This window comes from Mus pahari, chromosome 13 (assembly GCF_900095145.1).
Source record: "Mus pahari chromosome 13, PAHARI_EIJ_v1.1, whole genome shotgun sequence".
Taxonomy (NCBI): Eukaryota; Metazoa; Chordata; class Mammalia; order Rodentia; family Muridae; genus Mus; species Mus pahari.
The window spans coordinates 29,451,526-29,477,128 of NC_034602.1; the positions used below are offsets into that span (position 1 = coordinate 29,451,526).

A 25,603-nucleotide genomic window follows, 5' to 3' on the forward strand; every position below is an offset into this window, starting at 1 on the left:
CCTGCTGACCCGTGAGTGAAGACTGCTCAGAATCCTGGGGGTTGGGGAAGGTTCTCAATCTCTCTGCCTCTGTGAGTGGCCATTAACCAGAATCTGGAGGGGAAGGGGGACTCCCCCTCTGCCTTTGGGTTTTCTGGACGTTCATGTTTTCCTAATGGTCATTTTAAAATGTTCTTGCAGGGATCATTAGCTGCTTCTATTAGCCGAGACACAGGAACGTGTCACGTAAACTCTTATGTTTTACAGGAACCAGAAGGAACCAGAAAAGTTAACAGTTCCCTCAGGGAACAGGATTTTGGGTGATATTTATGTATGTGGTGGGTTTTTTTATATATAAATATGTTTCCTAAATATACTACAATGAGCATATATTATTTTTAAAATCAGAAAAAAATGTAACACTTGTTCTGAAGTAAAAATAGAATGAGTGGGAGACTGGGCGGAGAGAAAAATATGTGTGTGTGTATATATATATATATATATATATATATATATATATATACATACTTATATTTATATCCATCCCATATACACACAGAAGGCATTATTTCTGGATTGTGATTACAAGTCATTTTCTTGAGGAAAAAAAAAACTTTTATACTTTTGTTGGGATTCCAGATCAACTAAATCAATATAATTAGATATTTAAAATTGCTTTAATGCTGGGCTGGGGGTATGGCTCAGTAGATAAGCACTTCTCTAGCTTGCAAAAGGCCCCGGGTTCCATCCTCATCATTAGAAGAAAGAAATCAATAGAATAATTTCTGTGCCGCCTATGGGGAGGAATCAACTTTTGTATCAGTGTTTGATAAACACAAGATTACATACACACACGCACATATACACATCCATATACGTGTGATGCGGAGCCCGTTTCCTGCTGACTGATACACACTTGCTCTTGTATCTGTGTCACCTCAAACATTGGTCTGAACCAAGAGGTCAACTTTGGTCCTGTGGCCCCACCCTCAGGGGCGCCTGACTGGAACCTGCCTGCCAACGCCAGTCCAGGGCGGATGCTCACCTGCTCCTGCCGCACCACAAACAGCACATCTTCTCTAGGCCGTACGGCCACTGCCTCTCCTTGGATGCTCACCTGCAGGCCCCGGGGTGCTTGGAGGGGGCACTGCAGCTGCACTGGGCTCTGCTGCAGGTCCACACCACCTTCACACACATTGGACACCACCTTCCGGTACCTGGTTGGACGGGGGAGGTTCAGGTTCAGAAGAGACAGTGGTTTGATGGGTGGGGACAGTCTCTCTTGAAGCAACTTGTGGCTCCAATCTCTGCAGTCTCTTTGCTGCCTGCTCCCCATGCAACCTCACGGCTGCTTCTGTCCACTTCTATCTGAGAGCATCAGGATGGAGAGGTGGGCTGTGCTGGTCTGCTTTGGAGAGCTGAAGCACCCATGGCCTGATTATATTGCTCACAGTAATAATAACTGGCTTTGTTTTGTTTGTGTTGTTTGCTAAGGAGTGACAGAGGGAGACAGTCCAAATTCAACATTTTGCTGGGAACTATGGAGGACAGAGTGGCTGAAATGGACTGGGCTTTGGTTTCCTGAGTGGCTATAAGCAAGCGTTTCTCTTCTTGGGATGGCTGTACCCATCCACTACCTATATGTCTACCCACTCTGCCAGTGATGGCACAATGACCTCTTTGGCAGGGCTTGGTAAACATGACTTTTATCTGAAGTGTCAGCCAAGACCTGTATCAAGAGTAGGCGGGTATAGAAAGATGGGTATTTGTGGGGGCAGAAGAATGGGTATTGAGATTGGTGGGAGAATGGATGGGTGGGTGGATAAATGGGTAAATTGATGGAATAAATGGGTAGATGAATAGGGGATGGATGACGTGAATAATAGGTAGATGGTATAAGGATGGATGGATGGGTGGATGGATAGATGGGTAGGTGGATAGGTGGATGGGTGGGTGTGTGGATAGATGGATGGGTGGGTGGGTGGGTGGATGGATGGATGGATGGATGGATGGATGGATGGATAGGTAGGTAGGTGGGTGGATAGATGGGTAGATGGATGGGTGGGTAGGTGAATGGATGGATAGATTGGTGGGTGGGTGGATGGATAGATGGATGGAGGAAAACAGTTGGGTGATGGATAAAAGATGTTACTGCCAAGGCTAAAGCCTTTAGTTCCCACCCCTGCCTCTGTTTCTTCCAGTTCTCCATGGTAAGTAATAAGGAACCTCCCACAAAGGATGAGGAAATGTGTCCATCACATGGAGCCTGAGGGCCCTGCTGAAGCTGGAGGCTCACAGAGTTTATGTATTCGGTATTTCTACACGATGTTGATTCTGTATAAGCAGTTTGTTCAGCTCCACCCACTGGGTGGGGTGAAGGGCCTCCCTGCCACTCCTCCTGCAGAACTTTTAGCCAGCACAGCACAGACTGCAGGACTCGTTGTGTGTCACGGGCTTAGGCCCAGGAGTTGAGTATGCCAGTGGCTGAGATTTCAGCTAAAATGGAGGAAAACCTGGTGTGGTGGTTTGAATACATTTGGCCCAGGGAAATAGCGCCTGGGCTCTGCTTCTGGGGCTGGTTGACTGATGGGTGAGGGCTGGATGTGTGGGTGGGTAGATAGGTAGATGGATGGATAGATGGATGGATAGATGGGAAAGGGGATGGGTAAATGGGTGAATAGATGGGTGGCTGGCTGGCTGGGTGGCTAAGTGTACTCACCCAAGGCTACTAGTGTAAGTCTGACCCAAGACACAGTCTTCAGGAGGAGACAAAGGGTTGAACCAGAAGTTGGCGAAGCACTTATTGGCAGTGGACTCTGAGGAAGATGAGCGCTCAAACCCGTAGTCACTGGGAAGGGAAAGCTGGGTTAAAAGGTAAGATTAGAGGTAGCAGCTAGGGTGAAGAACCTTACAGCACAGGTCTAGCTGTGTCCATTTGTGGGGACATGGGTTAATCCACAAGTTCATTCCAGAGGAGAACAGACTGAACATACTAGCTCCATTTCAGACCAAGGAGGCTGAAAATGAAGTGGAGCCTGGAAGGCTTCCTGGAGGAGGTGAGTGACACTCAAAGGCTGCCAGGGAGAGAGGGGGAAGCAAGGAATGGCTGTTGGCTGTGCAGCCAGGGTCAGCTGCCCTGGAAAGGACACAGGAGACCTGAATGTGGGGTGCTGGGTAGAGAGTGTGAGGTAGGTTGGGGGTGGAGGCTTTGCAAACTACATTGTCACAGGGTAATGGGCCTTTGAGTAGAATGAAACCTAGAGGGAGGAGAGGGCCAGGTGAGTGTAGCTTGCTCCCATGGTGCCCCAGGGTAGAGGTGGAGACCAGCCTTCCTTGAAGGACACTGTGACCACTGCCCTGGTTCTGGGGACAAGGTCATCATGAAATAGAGGTGCTGGAGGAGCCAGGAGGGAGGGGTAGTGCCCACCAGAGGAAGTCGGAGTCCCGGCACTTGCACACACGTGATGTGAGTGCTGACGTGAAGCTCCTCCCCTTGACACACCAGGATGTGGACTTTCTCTTCCGGTAACTTCTCTGTTGGCCCATGATACAGTGATCACCCTGTAGCAAGAACACTAGGATGAGGAACCAACAGAGGACAGTGACAGCTGTCACTGGTTTGTCCTGTGGCTCCTGCCCTGGTGGCAGCTGGGGTGGGGCATTTGCCTCCTTTGACAAACAGGGAAACTGAGGTCCAAAAGAACTTGACATATCAGTCAACTGGCTTAGCTTCCTTCATCTTAAGCCTTATGCCTGGCCCTTGATGGTCACAGAGCAGCTGGACCAACAGGGGTTTGTGAATAACTGGAGATGAGCTGTGCCTAGCGGGCTCCTGTAGACACACAGAAGATTCTTAGGCTATCCTTGGAACAACACTGCCCTGATCCCAATAACAGGACCCCTGGTAGTGATGGGGCGGGGTTGGCAGGGACTCTGGAATCTTTTCAAGGCTCATTTGAGCACTTTCTTGTAAACCAGTTTCTGCAGAGAGCCGTTGAGTCACTAGTCAGACTATCCTATGTGTGAACTCTCGATGCTAGATTCCAGCTCCTGGCTGACTTCAGCTACTGCTCTAGCTAATGGCTCAGTCAGAGTCTCTGACTCCAGGTGTCTCCTCTTAGGAATTTTCCATCTTCCTTGGCTACAAATCTCCACTTGCTAATCTGGGTCCCTGGTCTTTAATAAACTCCGCCAGGCTGACCACAGCTTCAGCAGGTGCCACTAAATCACACCCACTCACAGTCCCCAGGTACCCACTGAAGTGTCAGCTTCTCTTGTACCACCCTCCTGGAGCTGACATGGGGTCTTCGTGTTCAACCCAAGGTGTGAAAGCTAGACACTGATGATGCATTATGACATAAGACAGCCTCAGACCCTGATGTCATATAGTCTTTGCCTGTTTGCCCATAAGTAAAAAAATCCCAAATTATATCATGGAGACCTCCTGGCTGAGGGTGGGGCTCAAGCCCTGCAGGTGCTAGGGTCATTAAGAGCTGCAGACCAGAGCAGCTACAGGTACGAGGATGGCCCACAACATCCTTGAGTGGGGGAGAGGTTGGCATCTGTGAGATTCCCTGGGAGAGGAAATGGCCCTGTGGCTGCAGGTGCATGGCCCACCTGAAGGTCAGTGAGGTCCCAGGAGCTGTAGTCATTCTCAACACACTGCCGCGGGAAGGAGGGCCGGAAGTCAACCTTGACCAGCTCCCAGTCAGAGCGGAAGCTGATGTGACCAAAGACCCTGAGGGGAGAAAGAAAGACACTTCAGATTGACCCTTCCCTGATGACCAGACACCCAGGTTCCTTGTACCACCACCTGTGATGGCTCTCCTGTTCAGTAGGATTCAAGGATGTGACATGCCATCCACTGGCCTTGGCCTGATGTCATCGTCCTCAGAGCGATTGCTGTTTGTGGCATGCTGATTGTACTAGAATAGGTCATCTATCCGACCCAGGCAATTCCCTTTCTGCCAGGGTTGACTCCCTGGCTTCTTGGCTGCCACAGACCCTCCCATAGCCTACATACCAGGCCTTGCACTTGCTTTGTGTGAGCAGGAGCCATGTCTCGTATTATCTGATGTCTCCTTGCCTTTCTGCCAACCTGCCTCTGCCTACCATGTGGGATTGGTTCCAGGCTGTTTACCCAAGGCATGACTGGCACTCCAGAGAGATAAATCACTGGAAGGCTTGGACAGTGGATGAAAGGGTCATGTGACAGCCAATGCATCCCACTGAGCAGAGGAAGGGACAGAGGGCGGCCAGCTACACAGGAAGCACCATGGTGCATGAAGGCTAGGCATGCTCAGCTTGGTGATCTGAGACCAGCGTTGCACGCTAGCTTTGGCTCCTCCCACCCAACTGCCCTGCAGACCATGGGTGGCCTTGTCTCGGGGAACCTCCTGTTCAGATGGGCATTCCTCTTGTCAGAGCCTCACTGTCACCTTGACGGGCAGCTGGAGAGGGGGTTCCCACATTTTCTGTCCATCTCTTTAGGGCTCACCGTGTCCTGTGAGGAATGTATGCTGCTCATCCCAGATTTCAGAGGGGAAGCAGACTAAGGAAGGGCCCCACCCAGGGTGGTAGATGGGTCGGCAGCTCACACATGACCTTTTAGCCTGAGTGTGATAGCCTAGCATCTCCTGTATGGGAACGTCCCATGCTCTACATTCTGAGCTCAAGCAGAGAAGCAAGTTGGTCCAGCTAATCCCATCTCTGTATGCCAGTTCCTGTCTGTAAAGAAACCTTAGTTCCTACTGTGGGTATCTCTTATCTAGTTGAATGGTCCTAGCAGGAGAGGCCAAAGGGCCACTGACTACTTGGCAGAGAGCAGGAAATGTGGGCCATGCTGTAGAATGTATTGCTGGCTCCACCCTAGGGATGGCCTGCAGCCCTGCTAGGCTGAAAGCTCTCATAGTACAGCCCAGGGCTGGGACCCTCTGTCCTGTGCTGTGCCGTGGGCAGTGCTGGGAACAATGTCCTGACAAGGTGACTGGGAAGCTGAGATGTGACCTCTGGGTGGATGACGATAAAGGTTCCATAAGCGTGGGGCTCCGTCCTAAGCCCAGACAGAAAAGTTTTTCATTCTGCCAGCCCGTGTCCCTCCTGAGTCACGTGAATCATCTCCATGCCCACTGAAATTGGAAGCTGTTTGAAGACGCAGCCTTGTGAAAGGCTCCGTAGGAACCTTGTGGCGCTGTTTAAAAACTTAAAACGTGAACGCGCCTGCCTGTGAACTTTGCAGCTTTCTCCAGATGAATGCCGGCTGCAGGGATGAAAGCTGCATTTGGGACCAGACCCGGATCTGAGGACCTTGGCTGCACAAAGCACAAATGTCCCAAAGCAGCTACAAAATGCAGACTACAGGATGAAGTGAGTCGGAGGAGGGGAGGAGATGTGCTCAGGGCAGAGAGTGGCCCCGTGGTGGGGCCAGGCTGGGGAAGCGGAGGCTTGGGAACCCTGCCAGCTTGCTGGAGCTCTGAGAGCCCTGTGAAGGCTGTCACCTTTGTTGCTAGTCCTCGCTTTGCAGGTTTATCCTGGCAAACTGTTCAGCCTCCTTGTAAAGACCAAGGGACCAGGTTTAGTCTGCCCCAGCCCAGAATTCCTCACCTGCTTGTCTGGACAAATACCAAGCACCATAGCCCTGACCTCCCCTGCTGTCTCCCTCCACAGCCTTCACACAGACAGTTCACACAGACTGGGGAGGCATGAGCCCCCGCCCCTATCCCCCGCAGGGTCATGGCAGGTCACAGCATCATGGAGGACCTGACCAGGAACAACCTGCCTGCCTCCCAGGCTGCTAAGTAGAGGGTGACTGGGACTAGCTCAGTCTTCCATGCCCAGAGCTCAGCTCTTCGGGCATACTACTTGTGTCCTGCAATAGGGCTTGTCCTGGCTTTCTGCCAGCCACTTGGAAAGGAGGATGAGATGTCGGCACCACAGTGGGCTTTCTCACTGAGGCCTGCCTGTAGGGGGAACTCCATCTGCCCACAGTGGGCTTTCTCACTGCAGCCTGCCTATGGGGGGAACTCCATCTGCCCACAGTGGGCTTTCTCACTGCAGCCTGCCTGTGGGGGGAACTCCATCTGCTCCTGGGGGGGTCATGGATTCCAGGGGGCTGTGGTCACTCTGTGGGGGCACTGGGATGATCTGTGGGGTCCTGTAGCCATCATGGATGCTCCATGGGGCTCTCTAGACACTTCATGGGACTCTATGAATGCTCCCTGGGGCCCCGAGCGGGGAGAGGCATGCAGGCCATATCACCTCCCCAGCTTTCTTCCTGGCCATCACTGGCCAGTGCAGGCAGCAGATGTGCCTGCTAGCCAGGGTGAGAGGAGGAGCCACTGGCCTAGTAGCAGGAAGCAGAGGCTCAGTCTGAGGCCACCTCAGAGACCAGCTATCCTGGGGGGGTGGCTCTGACCCGCGTCTTCCTCACATCTGCCTGTTTCACCCACGTCCCTTCACGCACTCACGTCATGACCAGCGTCTCGTCTCCTGGCTCGCTCAGCAACCCATCCACGAACACTGAGGTGCTGGTGAAGTTGTGTGTGCTCCAGGTGTGGCCTTCATCCACGCTGAACCTGTGAGAGGACACTAGTGCCCACAGAGTGGCATGGCCTTACCCCTTTCTATGATGCTCTATCCCCCAAGCCTGACTCCTATCCACCAGAGACCAGTTCCGGGACATCTCAACACCTAGGCCACAACTGGGCCACATCTCTCCAGTGAGACCACCTGCCAGCCCCGTGGCACCCTTGACTAATTAGCAATGCGATGGACTGGTACCATAGACATTATCACTGGTAATCACATAGGCACTGTGCCCCATGAATAGCAGGGACAGCCGAGACTTAGAAACATCCAGGAATAGCATGCAAGGCTTGATCACAGCTCAGGGTTCCTCTGTCAGTGACATGTTAATGTTCAGAGATATTACCTCCCAGGACACACAGTTCTTTCTCCTTCCTTCCTTCCTTCCTTCCTTCCTTCCTTCCTTCCTTCCTTCCTTCCTTCCTTCCTTCCTTCCTTCCTTCCTTCCTTCCTTCCTTCCTTCCTTCCTTTCTTTCTTTCTTTCTTTCTTTCTTTCTTTCTTTCTTTCTTTCTTTCTTTCTCAGACTAAAGTGATACTGGCTGCCTGGACGTTTCCTATCTCTGCCTCCTGAATATCCATGTTACCCCGTCCTCAATTTGTCAGTGGGTCCTTCAGCTATCTGAAGCTTCAGTTGAGCCACCTCTTACCTGGGCACCCACTGGCTTCCGTATCTGTACTCCTGGCTCCATTCCTTTACTAACAGTTTCTTGCTGATACTTAGGGTGTCTCTCTGGACTCCTGAGCCCCCAGCCCCCCTCAAAGTTACCATGACTAGGCCATGTGTTCTTTTTTCATCCTAAGGGCAACATGGTCCATCTCTGGGGCAAGTCAGAGGGTTGGGAGGCGTGGGTCACCCCAGTGTTAGGCTCCCAGGGCACTGTTCTAGTCTGCTCTGTGCCCTCTGCCCATGCGTCTGCTCTCTGCCCACATGTCCGCCCTCTGGTCCATGCTCTCACTTGAGGATCTTCAGGGGGATGGAGGTGTCCTTGATGGCGGCAATGACACCACCGTGGTCCAGGTACAGCACATGGTGCTCTTCCTCAAAGACCTGCAGGGCGACATATACTCTGAGGTGAGACCCCGACAAGGCTAGCAGAGCCTCCAACACGCCCATACTCACCCCTTACTTAGCACACGAGGGGTTTGGCCGACGGTGGCCATTTCTCTACCCTGAGGAATAGAGGAAACGGTAGTGTGTACACTCCCCATCCTTCCCACAGAAACCCAGGTCAGCAAAGGGCCCAGCAATGAGGGAAGCACAGTGTGCCCAGATCTGAGGTCAGGATGAGCCCCAGGCCCATGTGGGGTGTAGTGACAGAGCCTGGGTCCTTAATACCACTGCCACCAGGTATGGCTGCCTGTAGTCCCAGCCTCACTAATCCACAAGTGCCACCATTTTTTCCAGCCAGGAAGCCATTGGAGGGAGATGACCATCTGTGGCCATCTCAGTGGAGGTCTGAGCTGAGTACCAGGGGCCCTGGCATCCAATGAGTACATGAATGAATGGCCACCATATGGATGAATTAATGAATGGGTGCTCTGAGCATAAATGAATGAATGCCCCCTGAGGGTTTGCTGGGGGAGGCAAAGGTATCTTGTTAGGGTCCTCCTAGGAGGGACAACCATGTTAGTCACAGCCATATGTGGGTATCCTGGGGCAAGCATCATATTACAGACAGGAAGTAAGGATATATACCAAGGCCTCACAGTTAGGAGTGACAGAGCCAGGCATGGCCCTAAGTCACTCCAGGATATGTCAGTGGATAGGCACACACAGGGTACAGGGTATGTCCACAGACACTGTGAATGAGGGCCTTGCTGTCTGGGCCACATCACCTTCCCTCTTCTCGAGGTAGTGGTTGCCATCCCTCCTGCTATGGGTGTTGGAGGTGCCAGGGCTCAGGAGGTTAGAGAAGAGCCCAGGGACCTAATCATTAGCCATCCCATGACATCAGTGGGCTGGTTCCTGGGAATGCTTCTGTCTGCAGCAAGGTGACCTGGGTCAGGAAAGAAGGGAAGAGCATCGTGGCATAGGCTAGATGAATAGGCATAGTTCGAGCTAGGTAAGGCAAGAGAAAGGGCAGAACTGCTGCTTCCAGATGGGTATGGCCCATCCACCAGCCCTGGCTGGAGTGGAAGAGGTCCTGACGCCAAGAAAGTAGGCCCAACAGTAAGCTGGTTGGAGACAATGTCTGAGAGATGGCCAAGAAAGTCTCTGACAGTGTCCAAAGTGCGGCTCTCGGCACCTTAAGCGGCCCCTGGGGTACGGGGCCATGGGGACACAAACCTATCCCTGGCTCAGCTTTTTCTCTGATCCTTCAGAATCCTAGCAGGGTCTCAGAATGCCGTTGGTGAGATCCTTGGCCACTCCAGGAAGCTCAGGGTCTTTTGTTACCTGGGTTTTGAGGCAGATCTTACTCTGCAGACCAGGCTGGCCTTGAACCTGCTTAAGAATCTCCTTTGCCTGTCTCTCAGAAGCCGGTGTTACAGATGAGTGTCACCAGGCCTGGCTTAAAGCTGTGTCACTCAGCCGGGCGTGGTGGCGCACACCTTTAATCCCATCACTCGGGAGGCAGAGGCAGGTGGATTTCTGAGTTCGAGGCCAGCCTGGTCTACAAAGTGAGTTCCAGGACAGCCAGGGCTATACAGAGAAACCCTGTCTCGAAAAAACAAACAAACAAACAAACAAACAAACAAACAAAGCTGTGTCACTGCACAGGAACGTGTATGTCACTCTTCACTCTGGCCCACCTCCATCTATCAGGCCTCTCTGGCCAGGGAAGAAACACCACAGCAGCTCCACGGGTCCCACGGGTCTGGAGCTGTTGATAATTCAGTCTTCCAGCAATACAGTCTTCCTCCCCAAATACAGCTGCCTACAACCACCATGTGCATCTGTTTCCCCCTGACACACACATGTATGTGCATGCACACACATATGCACACAGGTGCTGTCCAATCGGGCATCTCACCTGTCAACCCGATTGTTCCCTGGCAGGGAACCTTTTGGCCTCTAACACGATCCTTGGGTCTCCAAGTTAAACCTAAGCAGGCTGCTTCATAAAAGTGGTCCCTCGAATGTCTATAAAATGAAGAAGCCCTTTGGTGCTGCCATTAGTGAAGGTGGACAGACGGTGACCTTTAAGAACTTTAGAGCGGCTTCACCAGCTTCGGTGAAATAGAAATATTTAATGCAATAAATCTCTTCTGCCCTTTACAGATGCCTTGCTTGTTGCATCTTATTAAGAGAGCGGCAGTCTTACACCTCTGTATGCAGAGGTGAGCTCTGTATGCAGGGATGAGTGTTTGATGCCTCCTGGGTGAGGGTGTGTGTGACTGCATGGCCAGGCATCATGAAGACGTCCTGGGGACAGGACTGGTCTGCAAGACACCTGGCTCAGGTCATCTTCTCAAGTGCTTATAGCCAGGTCACCCCTAGACAAACTGAGCCTCAGGACCCCACCTACCCAGAGGGGTGGTCAGCATCTGTTTCATGGGGCAGGGCCATCCTGAGAGATGCATGGGGTGGAAACCTGCAGCTTCTATGTGTCATGGGCTCTGTGGGCCCTGCCAGACCTCCTGCCAGAGTCCCCACTCTTCCTGAGCTACAGGCTGATGATAGTCAGCATTCCTCTAGCCAGTGGCTCTGACATCCATGTGCAGCTGTGTGTGGGAGCTGCACAGGGTCCAGCTGTTGAAGGGGATGGACCCACAGGCAGGCTTTCCTCATTTCCTTTTCTTCCTTTGTCATCCTGGGCCACACTTCTTCCTTGCAGCAACACACAGGATGTCCCCTAGGATCCTAACCCTGCCCTTCTCCCATCCTTTTCTTTATGTATGTGACCACTGTCTCTCTCTTGTCCTGAAGGAGCTCAAAGCCAAGTAGGAAGTAGCCATGTGGCCTTCAGTCCCCTTTCTCAGATATCCCTAGGGACACACCTGGCTGTGAAGTGGAATGCCTAACAAAAGCCACAATGCATTGGGCAGATGGCTCCATACACCCCCTCTCCGGTCCCACATCCTGGACAGGTTCTAGCCCTCAGCAGAGGCCTCAGGATGCTTTTGAAGCGATAAGGCTGATGTCCAGGTGTAGACACCTGGCTCAGGAGTCTAGAGAACCCCTGTGAAAGAAGGGGTGCAGAACAGATAGAGGAGTCGGGGGAGGGTGCCGAAGAACTCCAGGTACCTTCGTTACCTTACCTGCCTCCAGGTGTGCCCACAGTCAGATGTGATGTACATCTCCTCTTTATACTCCACCAGCTGTGAACCCAGGTTACCTGACCAACAGAAAAGGCTGTGTTGCTCTAAGGCCAGGCAGATTCCCCAACCAAGGGCTGAAAGACCCCAGTAAAGGAAACCGCTGAGGCCTCTGTTTCTACTATAGTCACCTACCGAAAGCCCCTGACTGCCCTCCTTTTCACAGTGGCCTGCTGTGGCTATGGGGCTTGAGCTGGTTCCCTCTGGGCAGAAAGAGCTCAACTCAGATGAGCCCAGCCTCGGCTACAAGGTGGACAGGCTCGGGGGTGGACAGGCTCAGGGGCGCCAGAGTGCCCACAGGTGCTACTTGAGGGTAAAATATGTGAAGATGGATCAGGGTCAGACCTAAGGATATGAGCCAACTGGGGAACCATGGGCTTGTGGTCCCTGGGACATGTGAGGGCTGCATGTGCATTTGGGGACTAAGTGCCCCGGAGGCTAAAGAGCAGGGGGAGGCCAGAGTGTATCTGGGCAAAAGGCAAGCACACAGCTGAAGCACATTCGGTTCCTGTAGAGGGCACAGTTGCCATTCGAGGGAGATGAAACAGGCATGGGGGATGAACTCTAGCCTGGGTTATCTCTAGGCACACAGCATCCTATCCAAGATGCAGGCCAGCCCAGCCCAGCCCAGCCCAGAGAAGCTGTCCCATGTGGGATGCTACAGAAGGGATAGGGACTTCCAGTGAGAAGCAGAGGCTCACAGCACAGGGCACATATGGCTTCATCAACTGGACCTGGTTTCTCCAGAATCCCACCATGACCTAGAGCACAGAGCTTCCTGATGAGGCAGCTGGTTGCATCAGGATAGATATCGTCCTGCCTCCTTCTCCATCCATCTATCCATTCAACTCCCCATCTACTTACAAGTCCATTCATCTATTTACCCACATTCCCACACACTCACCTACCCTCCTACATACTCATCCATCCATTCACTTACCCATCCACTTGCCCATCCTCCCACCCACGCTCCCACACACTCAAGCATCCACCTACTCATTCATCTACCCACCCATCTGCCCACCCATCTATCTATCTGCCCATCCATTCATGTACTTACCTACATCCATGTTCCCACCTATCTAGCCCCCCACCCCCTGCTCCACCAATGTCACATTCACTCTTAGGATTTCCAGGGGAGTTGCATCTCTTCAGAGGAGATGACACCACCTCTAATGGACACAGCATGGCCCCAGGCTCATGGGTTTCAGTTCCCATCCATGAGATAGGAGCTTCCCTCAGGCTGTAAAAGCCGCTGTAGCCACCTACCTGCACCCATGATGAGGCCAGGGGCAGTGTCCTTGGTGTGTACCGTGCCTGACACATAGGGGTTGTCTGCCCACCGCAGGTGCAGGTGCAGGTGACAGTCCGGCTGGGGATGAAAGAAGGAAGACTGGTCAGCACGTGAGGGTAACTGAAGAAAGCTGGTTCTGTGGCCTGATCTGCCCCAGGGCCTTTGTTGGTGAAAGCTGGGTAGGAGTGACTTGGAAGAATGAATGGGAGGTGGGAAGCTGTGCTCAACTGGCTGGCTGGGTGATGGGGACAAAGGACGAGGATGGCTTTAGCAGGAGCTTGCTGGGGCCTTGGGAACTGAGGAGTGGAGTATGGACCAGCCAGACACTGTCTGCTGGAGACAAAGACCAGAGGTCTGACAGTGGGCTTCTAGGGGGCTGCATCTTCTCCAAGGGAGGAACCTTGCAGCCTGGATTTTCCTCAAGATGGGCTTCTCTGCATGGATACCACAGGGATAGCTGTGGGATTCTTGGGGTCTGGGCAGCTCCAACTCTCATTCATTTACTCATCCATCGATTCATCTCCCATCCAGAATCTTTACTGGCACCTTGGCTTGAGGTCCCATTTCTTGACCTCCAATAGTCCTGACCTGTCAGGTTAGCCTAGGCTCTGCATGGGTCAGAGGTGCAAGCCCTCCGAAGCTTCCCAGAGTGAGACCAGGCCATAGAGATAAAAAGGAATCCAGGGATCTTGTACAGCAAGCCCAGGTATTTACAGGTAAGGTGGCTGGCAGGTTGAATTATCCATTTCTGCCCTTCCCCTATGAGGGAGCTGGCAGATCCTCTGCAGAATTGTATAGCAAATGAAAGCTTGCATCATTCAGTGGACGGAGGGCAGCAGCTGATCCAGCCTCAGCTCTGTCTAGAGGGATTTCAGACATCCTGGTCCTTCTGGATACATGTTTCTGTGGGCTTCCATTAAGAACCCCAGACACCAACAGCTTCAAACCCATTTCCCATTCATCCTATTAGAAGAGATCTGATCAAGGCTGGGAGATGGTATGGTGGGTAAAGTGCTTGGCATGAAGACTGGAGTTCGATCCCTGACATGTCCATGAAAGGGAGGCACCGTTGCATGTATCTGAAGCCCTGGGACAAGGGGTTGGGAGTGGAGACAGACAGATCCCAGGGCTTTGATGGCCAGCCAGTATAACCAATTGTTGACCTCCAGGCTTAGTGAAGGGACCATGTCTCAAAAAAACAAGGTTATGAACAATGGAGAAAGATAGTCCATTAACCTTTGTTTTTGGCATGTGCTCACATAAATATGCACTCATATGTTATCACACACACACACACACACACACACACACACACACCCCAAAGAAATCTGATCAAATATCCCACTATATAAGAGCATTTATTTCCCAATGGCTAGAGGGAGACATCCCCAGCCAAGCCGGTCAGAGAATTGGGAGCCAATGCATGACAGCAGAAAAGTCCCATCAACCTGGCCCTGGCTCAGGGACAATGTCAATATAAGCACCAAGACCATGACAAAGACCCCAGCTGTTCCTGGGTGGCATGGTTCCCAGCAGACCTTACATCCCTGAATTCCCAGGAACCTTGACACTGCCATCTGAACCCTGAGCCACACATGGCTGAGAACTACACTGTCAGCTCTGAGGGCCTGGACTTGGTCACCTGTTAGTTTGTGCTATCCTATTCTGGGTGGAGGCCACAGCTGCTCAGGTGGGAGCCAGGGCTTTGGACGATCGCTCGTTGTCTCTATGGCCTGCTGGCTCCCAGGTACTTTGGTGTCCAGTGGACTCTCTGCCTCCCTGGGCCACTTGGTGTCTTTCTCCACCTCCCATCATCTTTTGGGTTCCCCGGACAGAAATCTCATGGAGGCTACCTCCTCATTGAGCTGTGTAATTGCAGACAAGAACCTTCTCTTAGCTGAAAGTTGCTTTGGCAGATTAATGTGGCTTCACCTTCCCAAAGATGATACAAAAATTAGTCTTTCATAGCCGCTCTGGACCTGAGAGGGTTTCTTTATGAATGGCAGGTGATTCAAGCCTCATGCTGGTGGGCAGGGCTTGTGGGCCTTCTGCATCTACAGTGGAGCCTGAAGAGGAGGCCTGAGAATGGAGTGAAACAGAGAGCTCAAGACAGACAGATCCCATCCCTGCCCAGGGGAAGCTGCTCCTTAGGGCAGCTCATACTCAGTGGCCACCTAGTCACTTTAGTGGCTGTCACCCTTCCTCTGTCACTTGCCAGCTCCCAATAACATTTAGCAATAATGCAGAAGCTGGCTTGGGAGTCCCTCTGCTCCTGTTGTCCCTTGGACCTCTGCTAGCACCATGGGGTCATAACAGCACTAGTCTGGTAGTGAATGAAGGCGTGGAAGGCAGATACCAACTTAAGTCAGTGACTCTCCAGCCTGGGGTCATCTGGACAAGGGCTATGGAGCTGAGAGTAAGGGAGGAACTGGGGTGGGGCAGTTTCTCACACTTGTTCATGGACAAGAATGATGTCCATGTTTCTCTCTGTGTGTATCCCTATGCCTAGCAGAAACAGGTGGCTTGTGTGTCCTGGCAGTGGCATCTGTGCCACCCTCCTGGAGGCATGTGACAGGGTAGAGTACCTACCGGCTGGCAGTTGGTGGGTTTCCCATTCATGTCGGTGCTGGGTGGCCTCAGGTAACCCCAGTCACGACCCTTGTTGTAGGTTATGACCGTCGTCACCTTGCCATCCACTTTCTGGTTTGCCAAGAAGACTCCCTTCACCCCTCTGACCTGAGGAGACACAGGAAGGACCATAAGCCTTGACACAGATCATGGAGAGCAACAGTGGCCAGGCATTGCCCCCTACTGAGAACGTTACATGCGGCTTTTAACCTGGTTGCAGCCTGACACATGGAAACAAACCCTGGGCTTACATGGGAAAAGTTCTGTCTACTCCAGGGTCTGGGTGATCTGTCGGACACTGAACATCTTACCCAGGACCTCTGACTATCAGATGCCGGGAGGGTCCTGGTTCCTACTAACCAGTATACTGATGAAAGGATTCCCCCAACCCCACTCCTACGCTGGAGCTCAGGATCCCCTCACCTGCTGTGACTATTAGACCTTTATGGTGATGTCCTATGCCACAGCAAAGACTTCTGGATTTTCTTGGGACCCCACAGCTCAATCCCCCAACAAGTCAACTGGTGACAATGCAAAGGTCCCTGTTTATCCTGGCATTCATGGACAGGGCTCCACTTTGCCATCTTTTCTCTATTTCTTAGGGGGTCTTACAAGGTCTTCAGCTGCGGTTGTAGCCTTGAAGGGTGTCCACAGAGTTGATTCGTAAGAAAATACAAAAGCCAGCCATTTCTTCACCTTAAATCCAGTTCCTCCAAGGAACAACATATTCTTTAAGCCCTTATTGACAAAGACTTAAAGTCACATTCATTGAGTGCTTTTAGGGTGGTGTGGCAGGTACAGAAATGCTCCCTTTCATCCAAGCCCCACAGCAGAGGGACATCTACTTCTTGTATAGTACAGAGTTGCTGATCACTCTTCTCAAGGTACTGGGGCTCAGACAACTGTTTATTCTACTCATTACTCTAGAGCCAAGGATAATAATTAACTGAAACAGTTAACAAGGGCATCAGTGCTCTCTATGCTGAGCTCAGCATGCATCATCTTATTTGAGTCTGAAAAGTCAGTGCAGTTATTCTCCATGTGCATGTCTGCAGTGCAGGTGGACATCCCACCAGAAATGTGCTGCTATGGATGTAGGAACAGAGCGAGGAATAGGTAGGTAGACGAATGGTGGGCTGGATGAGCCATAGATGGAAAGATCTCCAAGGATGAATGAGTAGGTAGGTTGATGGATGAATCAGTGGATGAATGAATGAATGATGAATGGGTAGGTGGGTAGGAAGATAGATGAACAGTTGGATGTGTGGATGAATGGTTGGGTGGACAGGTAGATGAATGGGTAGATGGACTGATGTGTAGATGGGTGGATGGATCATGGATAAATGAATGAATATATGGGTAGCTAGGTAGATGAGGATGAGTAGATGAATGAATAGAGAGGTAGATAAGTGGATGGGTGGAGGGTTGAATTGTGAATGAGAGGTTGTGTTAGAGGATGAGTAAATACATAGATGGGAGCGTGGGAAGATGAATAGGTGGGTAGATTGACGGATGGCTTATGGATGAATTGGATGGATGGATGGATGGATGGATGGATGGATGGATGGATGGATAGATGAATGGATGGATGGATGGATGGATGGATGGATGGATGGATAGATGCATGATGGATGCATGGATGCATGAGTAGATGGGAGGCTAAGTAGATGAATGGTAGACATGAGTAGATTATTGAGTGGATGGGTGGTATATGGATGAATGGGTGAGTATTTGGGTACAGGTGGTTGGTTGGGTAGAAGAGGAGGATGATTGAATGGATGGATAGATGAATGGATGGGTGGATTAGCAGATAGAACAATGGTATATCTACTATCTGTATGTGCTGCAACATCACAAACACTGCTTCAAACAACACACTTCTTATCTACCACTGTGGTGGCCAGAGCTCTGACCTGAGTCTCTGATCTGTTGTCAGGAGTGTGCCCCTGTCTGGAGGCTGTAGGGAGAAATCTGTTCCTCTGCTACAGGCTATGACTCCTGGATATCTTCCTTCATCTTCAAAGCCAGCAATGCAGAGTTCCTGGCCACCATCATAGCTCTCCTTTGTCTTACCACAACTGCCTCTCTGTTCCACTTCCAAGGACCCCATAACTACCAGGGCTCTGTAGAGATGGTGTATTACAACACTGTCTCTGGAGTGGCAGCCTCAAGCCTGCCTGTCGCCTTGCCTCCCCTTTACCAGGCAGTGTGACACACAGAGGCATGGATTCTGGGCTCAAGGGGATGGCTGGATGGCTGGGTATATTCTGTTTCGCAAGTGTACCCTATGACCACAGACACATGTGGGTCTGTTATGTGAAACGCATTCACCCATCTGAAGGTCCCCAAAGTTCTCCTTTTATATATCAGTATAAGTTTAGAAAAATAAAAAATTCCATTTAAATTTCACCAGCTCCAAGGCTACAGATTGTATTGAATAGGTATAAATATAAAAATGGGCCTGTGAAATGAGAGAGTGAGGTACTTGCTTCTGAACCAACGTGGGATCAAGTGTAGGGTCTTGTGAAGGGCACTCCAGTAGAAAATGGAGAACAAGAGGGAAAAAAAAATGGAAGCCCGTCTGCCAAGTGACTTCAGTATCCAGCGGGGAACACCTCCTGGTACCACGGGTTGAAATGACTGCTTTGGCCACAGCTCTGCTCTCTGACCGCCTTTCCACCTCAGGATGAGTGTCCTAGCGGGTTCCTGAGTTGCAGAACCTGGGTCCACGCCCTTCTCCTCTGCCTCCCTCTCTGTCTCTGCAGTCCATGCTGCTGTGTTCCTGCTGTTAATACATTTTTAGGGACCTTGGTGAAGAGAACAGTATTTGGCCTGTGACACCTCAGGACAAAGTTCTCAGCACAAAGGAGATGTATTTGCCTCAGAGGGACAAAGGGCATGGAGTAAGAGACAAAGACAGGCGATAGAGGATGAGGGAGAAGCGAATGGGGGAGAGGGGGAAGGGGATATGTGTCCCAGAGAACAAAGAGCTGTCTCTGGATAGAGAGGAGACAGATGTGGCCATAGGAAAACGGCGGTCTATAAAGGTCAAAGGGGAAACCCCCGTGTTAGGATGAGGTGTTTAGTTTTAATTGGGCATGCTAAATAGGGCAGCCAAAAATGGCTTTTGATTTCTGGACTTTAATACTCTGATAGCTGGACCTTGGTAGTCAGCCTCAGGAGGAGGAAGCGGCCAAATAAGGGGATAGACTTTGGGTACTAGCTTTAGGAATGTAACCTAACAGTGTCTAGAGAGGCAGAGGGAATAGGGTAGAAGGGCAGGGCTGCTAGAGCCACTTTGCCATGCTTGGGCCTACTAGAGTCCCTTCATTTGGTGTCTCTCCTACCCATGTCATCAGGATTTGCTGCAATAGACTCTCTGCTCCCCACAGTTAGCCTGGCATACACATCTCCAAAAGTACTTCAGAGCGCCTCTTGTGACACACTGTGTGACCACAGGACCCATGAAGTGAGTGGTTTGGCCTGTGATAGTCTGTGACACCTCGAACCCTCTTCCCAACTCTAACAGAGCAACTCAGAAAAGTTCTGTCGAAATCTAATAGGGTCCTAAGGAGGCAACACGACCAGGGGCCACGCAGACCAGGCGGACCACCCCGCGACTCAACAGCAGAGAACCTGGACATGCTGCTGGCTTCCTAGTGACCATATGCAGGAGACTCATGCACCCTCTGCCAAGCCACGCCCTTCCCACCCGCCATCCCTAGTGTCCGAGTAGGTGGCACTGGGAACATGGAGTTCTGCCGGACTGGGTTTTGTTTCCTAGGAAAGACATCCCGGAATCTTAAAAGAGGGCATTGTTATGGATGCTACCTCATACCCCAGAAACCAAGCCCAGAGAGGTTAAGTAACCTGCCAAAGACAACACAGCACAGCACAGCGCAGCAAACACATACCTAAGCCCAGATAAGAGCCCAGGTGATGGAGAGCCAGAGCTGAGCCTGTAGCTACTTCCCATTTCATGAAGTCGGAGAGGATGAGTCACTTTGGAGGCATCAGCTGGTGGGCAGTGGATGCTGTCTTTGCACCTGGCTGTGTGAACCTCTCTCGGGCCCTTGAGCCTCTTCCTGGTGGTCTCTGTCTGTGCCTGGCTCAGCTCACTGCTTCTTCCCCTGGCTGACTCCAGCTCAGCGCTGCACCCCTCCTCCAGGAGGCCTCCCCTGACTCCACCTAGACTTGTCAAAAGGCATTGCACTGTGTCCCGTGGGCAGTGTGGGCTCAAGGACATCGCTGGGAGTCATCTTCATGAGGCGAGGGGACGGTAATCAGCACGTGGAGAATCCTTGTCAGTGACAGAGGGTGGAACCCCAAGTGTGGCAGGCTGTGTGTGTGTGTGTCTGTGTGTCTGTGAGACAGGTATCTGTGGAGAGGGTAGATAGTGCCCCCTCATGTCAGTGCCCTGTCCATGACACCCTCCCATCTATCACTGCTCACCCTGACCTGGAGCAACAGCCCTGTCTCTGAGTCTCTGAGGACTCCAGTGTTGCCAGAGGAGTGCTGCAGGATGCCACTGTCCCTCTGCAGCGCCAGCTGGGAGGGAACACTGACAAATGGGCTCTCTTCACAAACAAACGATTACATTCATCATTTCGCTGGGGATAATGGCTCCACACTGCCGCTGACAGCCGGAGACACATTGAGGCTCCCTCCACCTGGGAGGTCCCCTCCTGTTTGAAGGGACGGAGCCCATTGTCTGCCAAGGGCTACCCTCTGAGCCAGACTCACCACCCAACAGTAGAAGCACCAGTAAGCCTCCTATGGCTCTCCCCACTGGCCTGGGGGGCCCCAAGAGCAGAGGTGAAGGAAGATCTTGGTAGACAGTGTGGCTGGCTATGCTCAGATCTGGTCTGTTTTGAAAGGTTGATGTGGGAGGGCTCTGTTGAGCCTACAGTCTGAGTTTCCTAACCTGCACATGGGCTAAATAATACTGACACCCCTGCCCCTGGTGTCCAAAAGAGAAAAGTGAGGAGGATTGTGAGGAGCCTGTCCAGACCGGGCCCTTGTCAGAAGCCCTTGTGAACTTTTTGAGGATGAGGGTACTCTCTCCAGTGGAGAGCATTGGTGTGAATTCCAGAAGCTTGGGTCAGTGCCTTAGCATGAGTGAGACCCCATGGAGACATGTGTGGAGCCAGGGAAGGCCAGGACCCCTGCAGGGGCAAAGCAGGGACCGCCATCTTAGGCAGGTAGCAGGAGAGGCCAGTCACAGCAGGTCAGGTTGGACAATGTATGTGGAGGGGTAAGGACTGGTAGGAGAGATGTATAGAGGTGACAGATGCCAGCTCTCAGGACAGGGAGAGGTAGGGGACGTCACGGGGCAGGAGGAGAGAAACAGAGTAGAGAGCCTCTCCCAGCTCCAGGACAGCTGCTCACACCATACCTGGCTGTGGCTGCCTTTGCACAGGGAAAGTCTTGCATGCAATAAAGACCAATCTCAATTCTGCAAGATGTCTCCCTCCAGGAATCTCCTTCTCGTTAGCAAACACTGTCTCAATGATCTCATCAGAAAATCTGCTTCCTTCTCTACCTTTAACTCCCTATGCTGCTTCAGCCTCTGGCCCTAAAGCCTGGAACATCTGGTGCTTTGCAGGTATCGGTACTCCCTAGGCAAGGGAGATGGGAGAGAGGTGGAGGTGGGGAGCATGAGCAGCTAGCTAGCTGTCCCTATCCTGCCTGGGGCCGCCTACCTCAAGGATGTCGATGACCACATTCTCCTCCGCCTGCCTCGAGCTGCGCACATTCTCCAGCACCAGGGAGTAGCGAACCCCACGAAGGTCTGACTGGTACAGATTGTAGGTGTCCACCTGGTTCCACTCCTGTACGGCCACGAACACCTGCTGCTCATCCGTGCTGATGATCTGTAGGTCCTGGGGACAGAGGAGCTGTCAGAGATGGTAGCCTGGGGCACAGTGACACTTCCTCTCTGCCCTGGAGAGCTGATCAAGGTTGAGATTCTGATGCTTAGTCCTGTGGGCAAGCGGCTTCACCTCCATAGACCTCCATGTCATACCTCTGAAATGGGAATGAGGCTTGGACCTCTCACAGCAGGTTGGGGGATAGTCTGGGGATGTGTCCTCTTTCTCACCCCCCCCCACTAGACATTGCCCAACTCCCTACAATGAGGAAGAGCTCCCCACATGGTCAGAATGAGTAACAGGTACAGGGCTGGGTTCCCCCCCATCTTGGGATGCAATCACCCCTTCATTTATCCAGCACCTATTTATGACACATCTGCATCAGGGCCCGTTGTCAGCCCTATCTCTGCCCTGAATTTCAGAAAGGAAGAACTTGCTTTAACAGTTAGAGTGTGGTGCCCACACAGAGCCCTTCAAACAAGTCCCACATGCCCACCATCCACTGCACCCAGCCCTCACCCCTATAGGAACAGCACCCCAGGCGATGGCTCCAGGACTCAGTTTCCCCTTGTGGGTCAGGTAGCTCTGTAGGAATTGGCTGAACAACTGTACAATTCAGAAAAAGAGCCCTATCAAGTGCAAAGCAAAGCTGGGCTGACCTCGGTTCCTTGTCCTCCCTTTTGGTCAGAGCTATGTAGACTGACTGGAGAAGCTGCAGCCGGGGCCGCTAAGCCGAGGTATCAAAACGTCCCCATCTCCCAGTGAACAACTTTGTTCTGTATCCTCCAAGCCTTGTCTTCCACCCTTTGAAACTCCTCAGTCTTCTGACAAGGACCGCCAGGCTACAGGGCTAAAGATGAATGCAGGGTCTGGGGTGCCCACACATGAAGACACCCTTTCCCCTCATGCCCTTTGGGGTGTGCTCACTTCGGGGAAGTGATTTTTGTTTGTGTCTCTTTGATGAGGGACCCATTGGACTCCTGAGCGTTGGCACCGGGCCCTTCCCCTCCCTGCCAGACTGTACCCTATGCCATGTGTCCAAAAGGCATTTCTAAGGTGGGCATAGTAGTACATTTCTGGAGCCCAGCACCTAGGAGGCTGAGGTAGGAAAATTATGAGTTTGAGGCCAGCTTGGGCTACAGCTGGAACACCCGCCAGGAAAGCATCTAGGTCCTGTGTCTACAGACAAACCTGACACACAGACAGGATGAACTAAGAGGTGCGTGACTCAGGAAGAAGTATGCGGAGCCCAGTCCCATATGTGAGATTAGACTGCAGGGTGATGGAAGGCTCTGGGGTGCCTGTGGGAACAGGCTGGCCGACACCCATGTACCAACCCCAGTCCCTGAGCTGCGTGCTGTGTTGCTTTGGGCTGGGGACCATTTTTGCAGTCCACTAGGAAGGTCATGCATACCGGCCTGGGCCACGCGGTTAAGCAGATACTGAGTAAGCAGGACTGGGAGAAAGTGAAGACTTTCCCACAAGAAGGCTTGGCTGGGTCAAGCTCATAGGAGGAATGAGCAAAGGGAGCTGGCACAACGGGGTGCAGTAATTCAGGTGACAGTCCTGATCGAACGCCACTTACACAAACTGGTTAGATGCCCTGCACGAATGCTTCCTCTAAGCTATGAAGCAGCTTGGGGCCATCCTCAGCGCCCCTCTAGAGAGACCTGGAATTAACACTTCAACATGTTTATGTGCAGGCCCTCTCGTAAGCATGATTCACACACTCTCCACGTCTGGTTTATAGCTCGCTCTGCAACGCTGCGTGGTGTCTCTTCCTCTGCCATGAACTCCCTGCCTCTCTGCTTTTTTTCCTTCCCATGAATTCTAAGAAGGAAGATAGCCACACCAGAGACAGGGAATGTCTCTAGAATGATTATTGCTTGCTGTTAGCCTGTTACTGTGATGTCCAGACTGGTTCCCTCCCCAGCAGATGGCTTATGCCCCTTCCTGTGAGCCAGTACTGAGAAAGTTTATACAGCCTTGCTGACTAGTGCAACAAATCCTTTGTACTTTCATAAAACTCCATTTATTTTCCTCAATTTTCGTTTTTAGAGGAGCAAGCAAAACCACTCCTTAGCTCTGCTGTTAATAGATGCGCAAAACCTTCACATGTGGTTGGCACACATGGCCTGGAAAGATCTGTAGAAGAAAAACACTCAGGAGTCTCTAAGAGACAGCCTCCTGCCTGTGAGAGGAGTCCAGTGGTAGGCAGGCTAGTATGGAGGTCCTGCAAAGTCACCAGGGGTGGAGGCTCCTGCAGGGTCATCATTCTACTGTCCCAGGACATGGTGCTTGCCTTCAGGGCCCAAGATGGGTGTTAGAGTTTCAGCATTACACTGAATGTAAGGCAGCGGGAACAGGGGAGAGGGGAAGAAGGGTGGACCTCCATATAGTGATCTCAGAAGTGACACAAGAGAACTTCATTAATTTCTCATTGGCTGATTGTAAATACATGAGGAAGATGGCCTCCCTGTGAAGCTGAGCAGCAGCTAGACTGTAAGTTTGGCTAAACTAAGGTGAAGAGCAGAATGAATCCTGAGAACTGGCCTAGAATTTCTCCAGATCCTTACCTTGAGACAAAGAGATGAACATGGAAGAAGGGATGGGCAGGCAGGTAGAAGTGGTACATACGTGTGTTACATATATCACTTCTATGTTTGTGCATATGCTCACATGCAAATCAAAACTAGTAAGTTATAATCATAAATTGTATATAAATTACAATATACTATCACATATAGAAAAGGTTTTAGAACATTTCAATAAGCATGATGGCAGAAATTTCTCATGGACCTTCATAAGGAATCCCAATGAAATATTCCATAGTTATTTTTAAGGTTTTTTTTTTTAATGTGTCTATGTGTCTGGGTGAATGTATGTCATGTGCATGGGTCCCCATAAAGGCCAGAAGAGGGCATCAGATCCCCCAGAGCTGGAGTTACTGGAGGTTGTGAGATCCTCAACGTAGGTGCTGGCAATCAAACACTGGTCCTCTGTAAAAGCAACAACTGTTCTTACCTGCTGAGCCGTCTCTCCAGCCCCAGCACAGATCTTTATATGAAATTCACGAAAGTTCCCATGAGCCGGCACCTTCTTCCTATTTTGTCGGTGCTTCGCCTACTCTGTCTCCCAGCCCTCTGGTAAGAAATCTGCAGATCATCTAAGCAGGGAATCCCTCACCTGTGAGAAGTGGCATCTCTTGTGCTGCTTTCTAGACTCCTCCTTCATCTTTATGGCTTTATCATGTGATCAAAATGTACATTGGCATGTGCCTTTGTGTTTTCCACACTTGGGATTGGTCAACTTTTGAGATATTCACATTCATGCATTTCATCATTTGGGGGTTGATAGAAATCCACTGTTTCTTAAATCAATCTCTCTGCCCCTTGCTCTCACATCCTTTTAGGATTCTCAGCGTGTATGTGCTGCTTTGATAGTGGTGTCAAAAGATGATAATACTTCTACTATCTTGTCCTCAAGTGCTCCGATTCTTCTTCTGCCTGTCAGATCTGAGTCCTTCTGGTGAACTTTCCTTGCTCATTATTTTTCCCATTTCTTTCTAATTACTCTAATTACTATGCCAGGGTTTCTTTTTATGGCACCCTTAACATTTCCTATCTCTTCAGAGACTTTTCTTTTGTGTGTGCGCATAGTGTCCTCTTGCAGTTCCCTGAGCATCTTGAGACAATCCTATTGCTGTTGTCCCAGCAGGTCGACCAGATGGCCTTTCTTAGGCATCATTTCAGTTGTGAACAAATCATGTTCTCCTGTCTTTTTGTGATTGTTGCCTTGTGTTGCCTGTTGCCTTATGAACTTTGATGATTAAAACTGTGAAGTACGTGTATGTGTTCTGAAAAATTTTAAGGTCTTTCCCTTCTGCTTAGTTAGCCTCAAATTCACGATCTTGACCCCCCAACCCCCACCCCCTGCCTCAGTCTCCTGATTGTTAGGGTTACAGGCATGTTCCACTCTGCTCACCTAAAA

General features: G+C 51.3%; 1 protein-coding gene across 2 annotated transcripts in view; it reads right to left on the reverse strand.

Annotated features, from left to right (window-relative positions):
- Sorcs2 (sortilin related VPS10 domain containing receptor 2) overlaps positions 1-25,603 on the reverse strand; it is a 369,891-nt gene that overhangs the window by 17,729 nt on the left and 326,559 nt on the right. For both annotated transcript variants that reach the window (XM_021210728.1, XM_029545261.1), the window contains exons 9-18: positions 21,446-21,625; positions 15,705-15,851; positions 13,091-13,193; positions 11,765-11,841; positions 8,521-8,612; positions 7,446-7,553; positions 4,597-4,717; positions 3,407-3,540; positions 2,699-2,827; positions 1,025-1,196 (exon numbers count right to left, since the gene is read on the reverse strand). In XM_021210728.1, the coding sequence (XP_021066387.1) occupies positions 1,025-1,196; positions 2,699-2,827; positions 3,407-3,540; positions 4,597-4,717; positions 7,446-7,553; positions 8,521-8,612; positions 11,765-11,841; positions 13,091-13,193; positions 15,705-15,851; positions 21,446-21,625 (1,263 nt within the window). The remainder of the gene's footprint in view (positions 1-1,024; positions 1,197-2,698; positions 2,828-3,406; positions 3,541-4,596; positions 4,718-7,445; positions 7,554-8,520; positions 8,613-11,764; positions 11,842-13,090; positions 13,194-15,704; positions 15,852-21,445; positions 21,626-25,603) is intronic.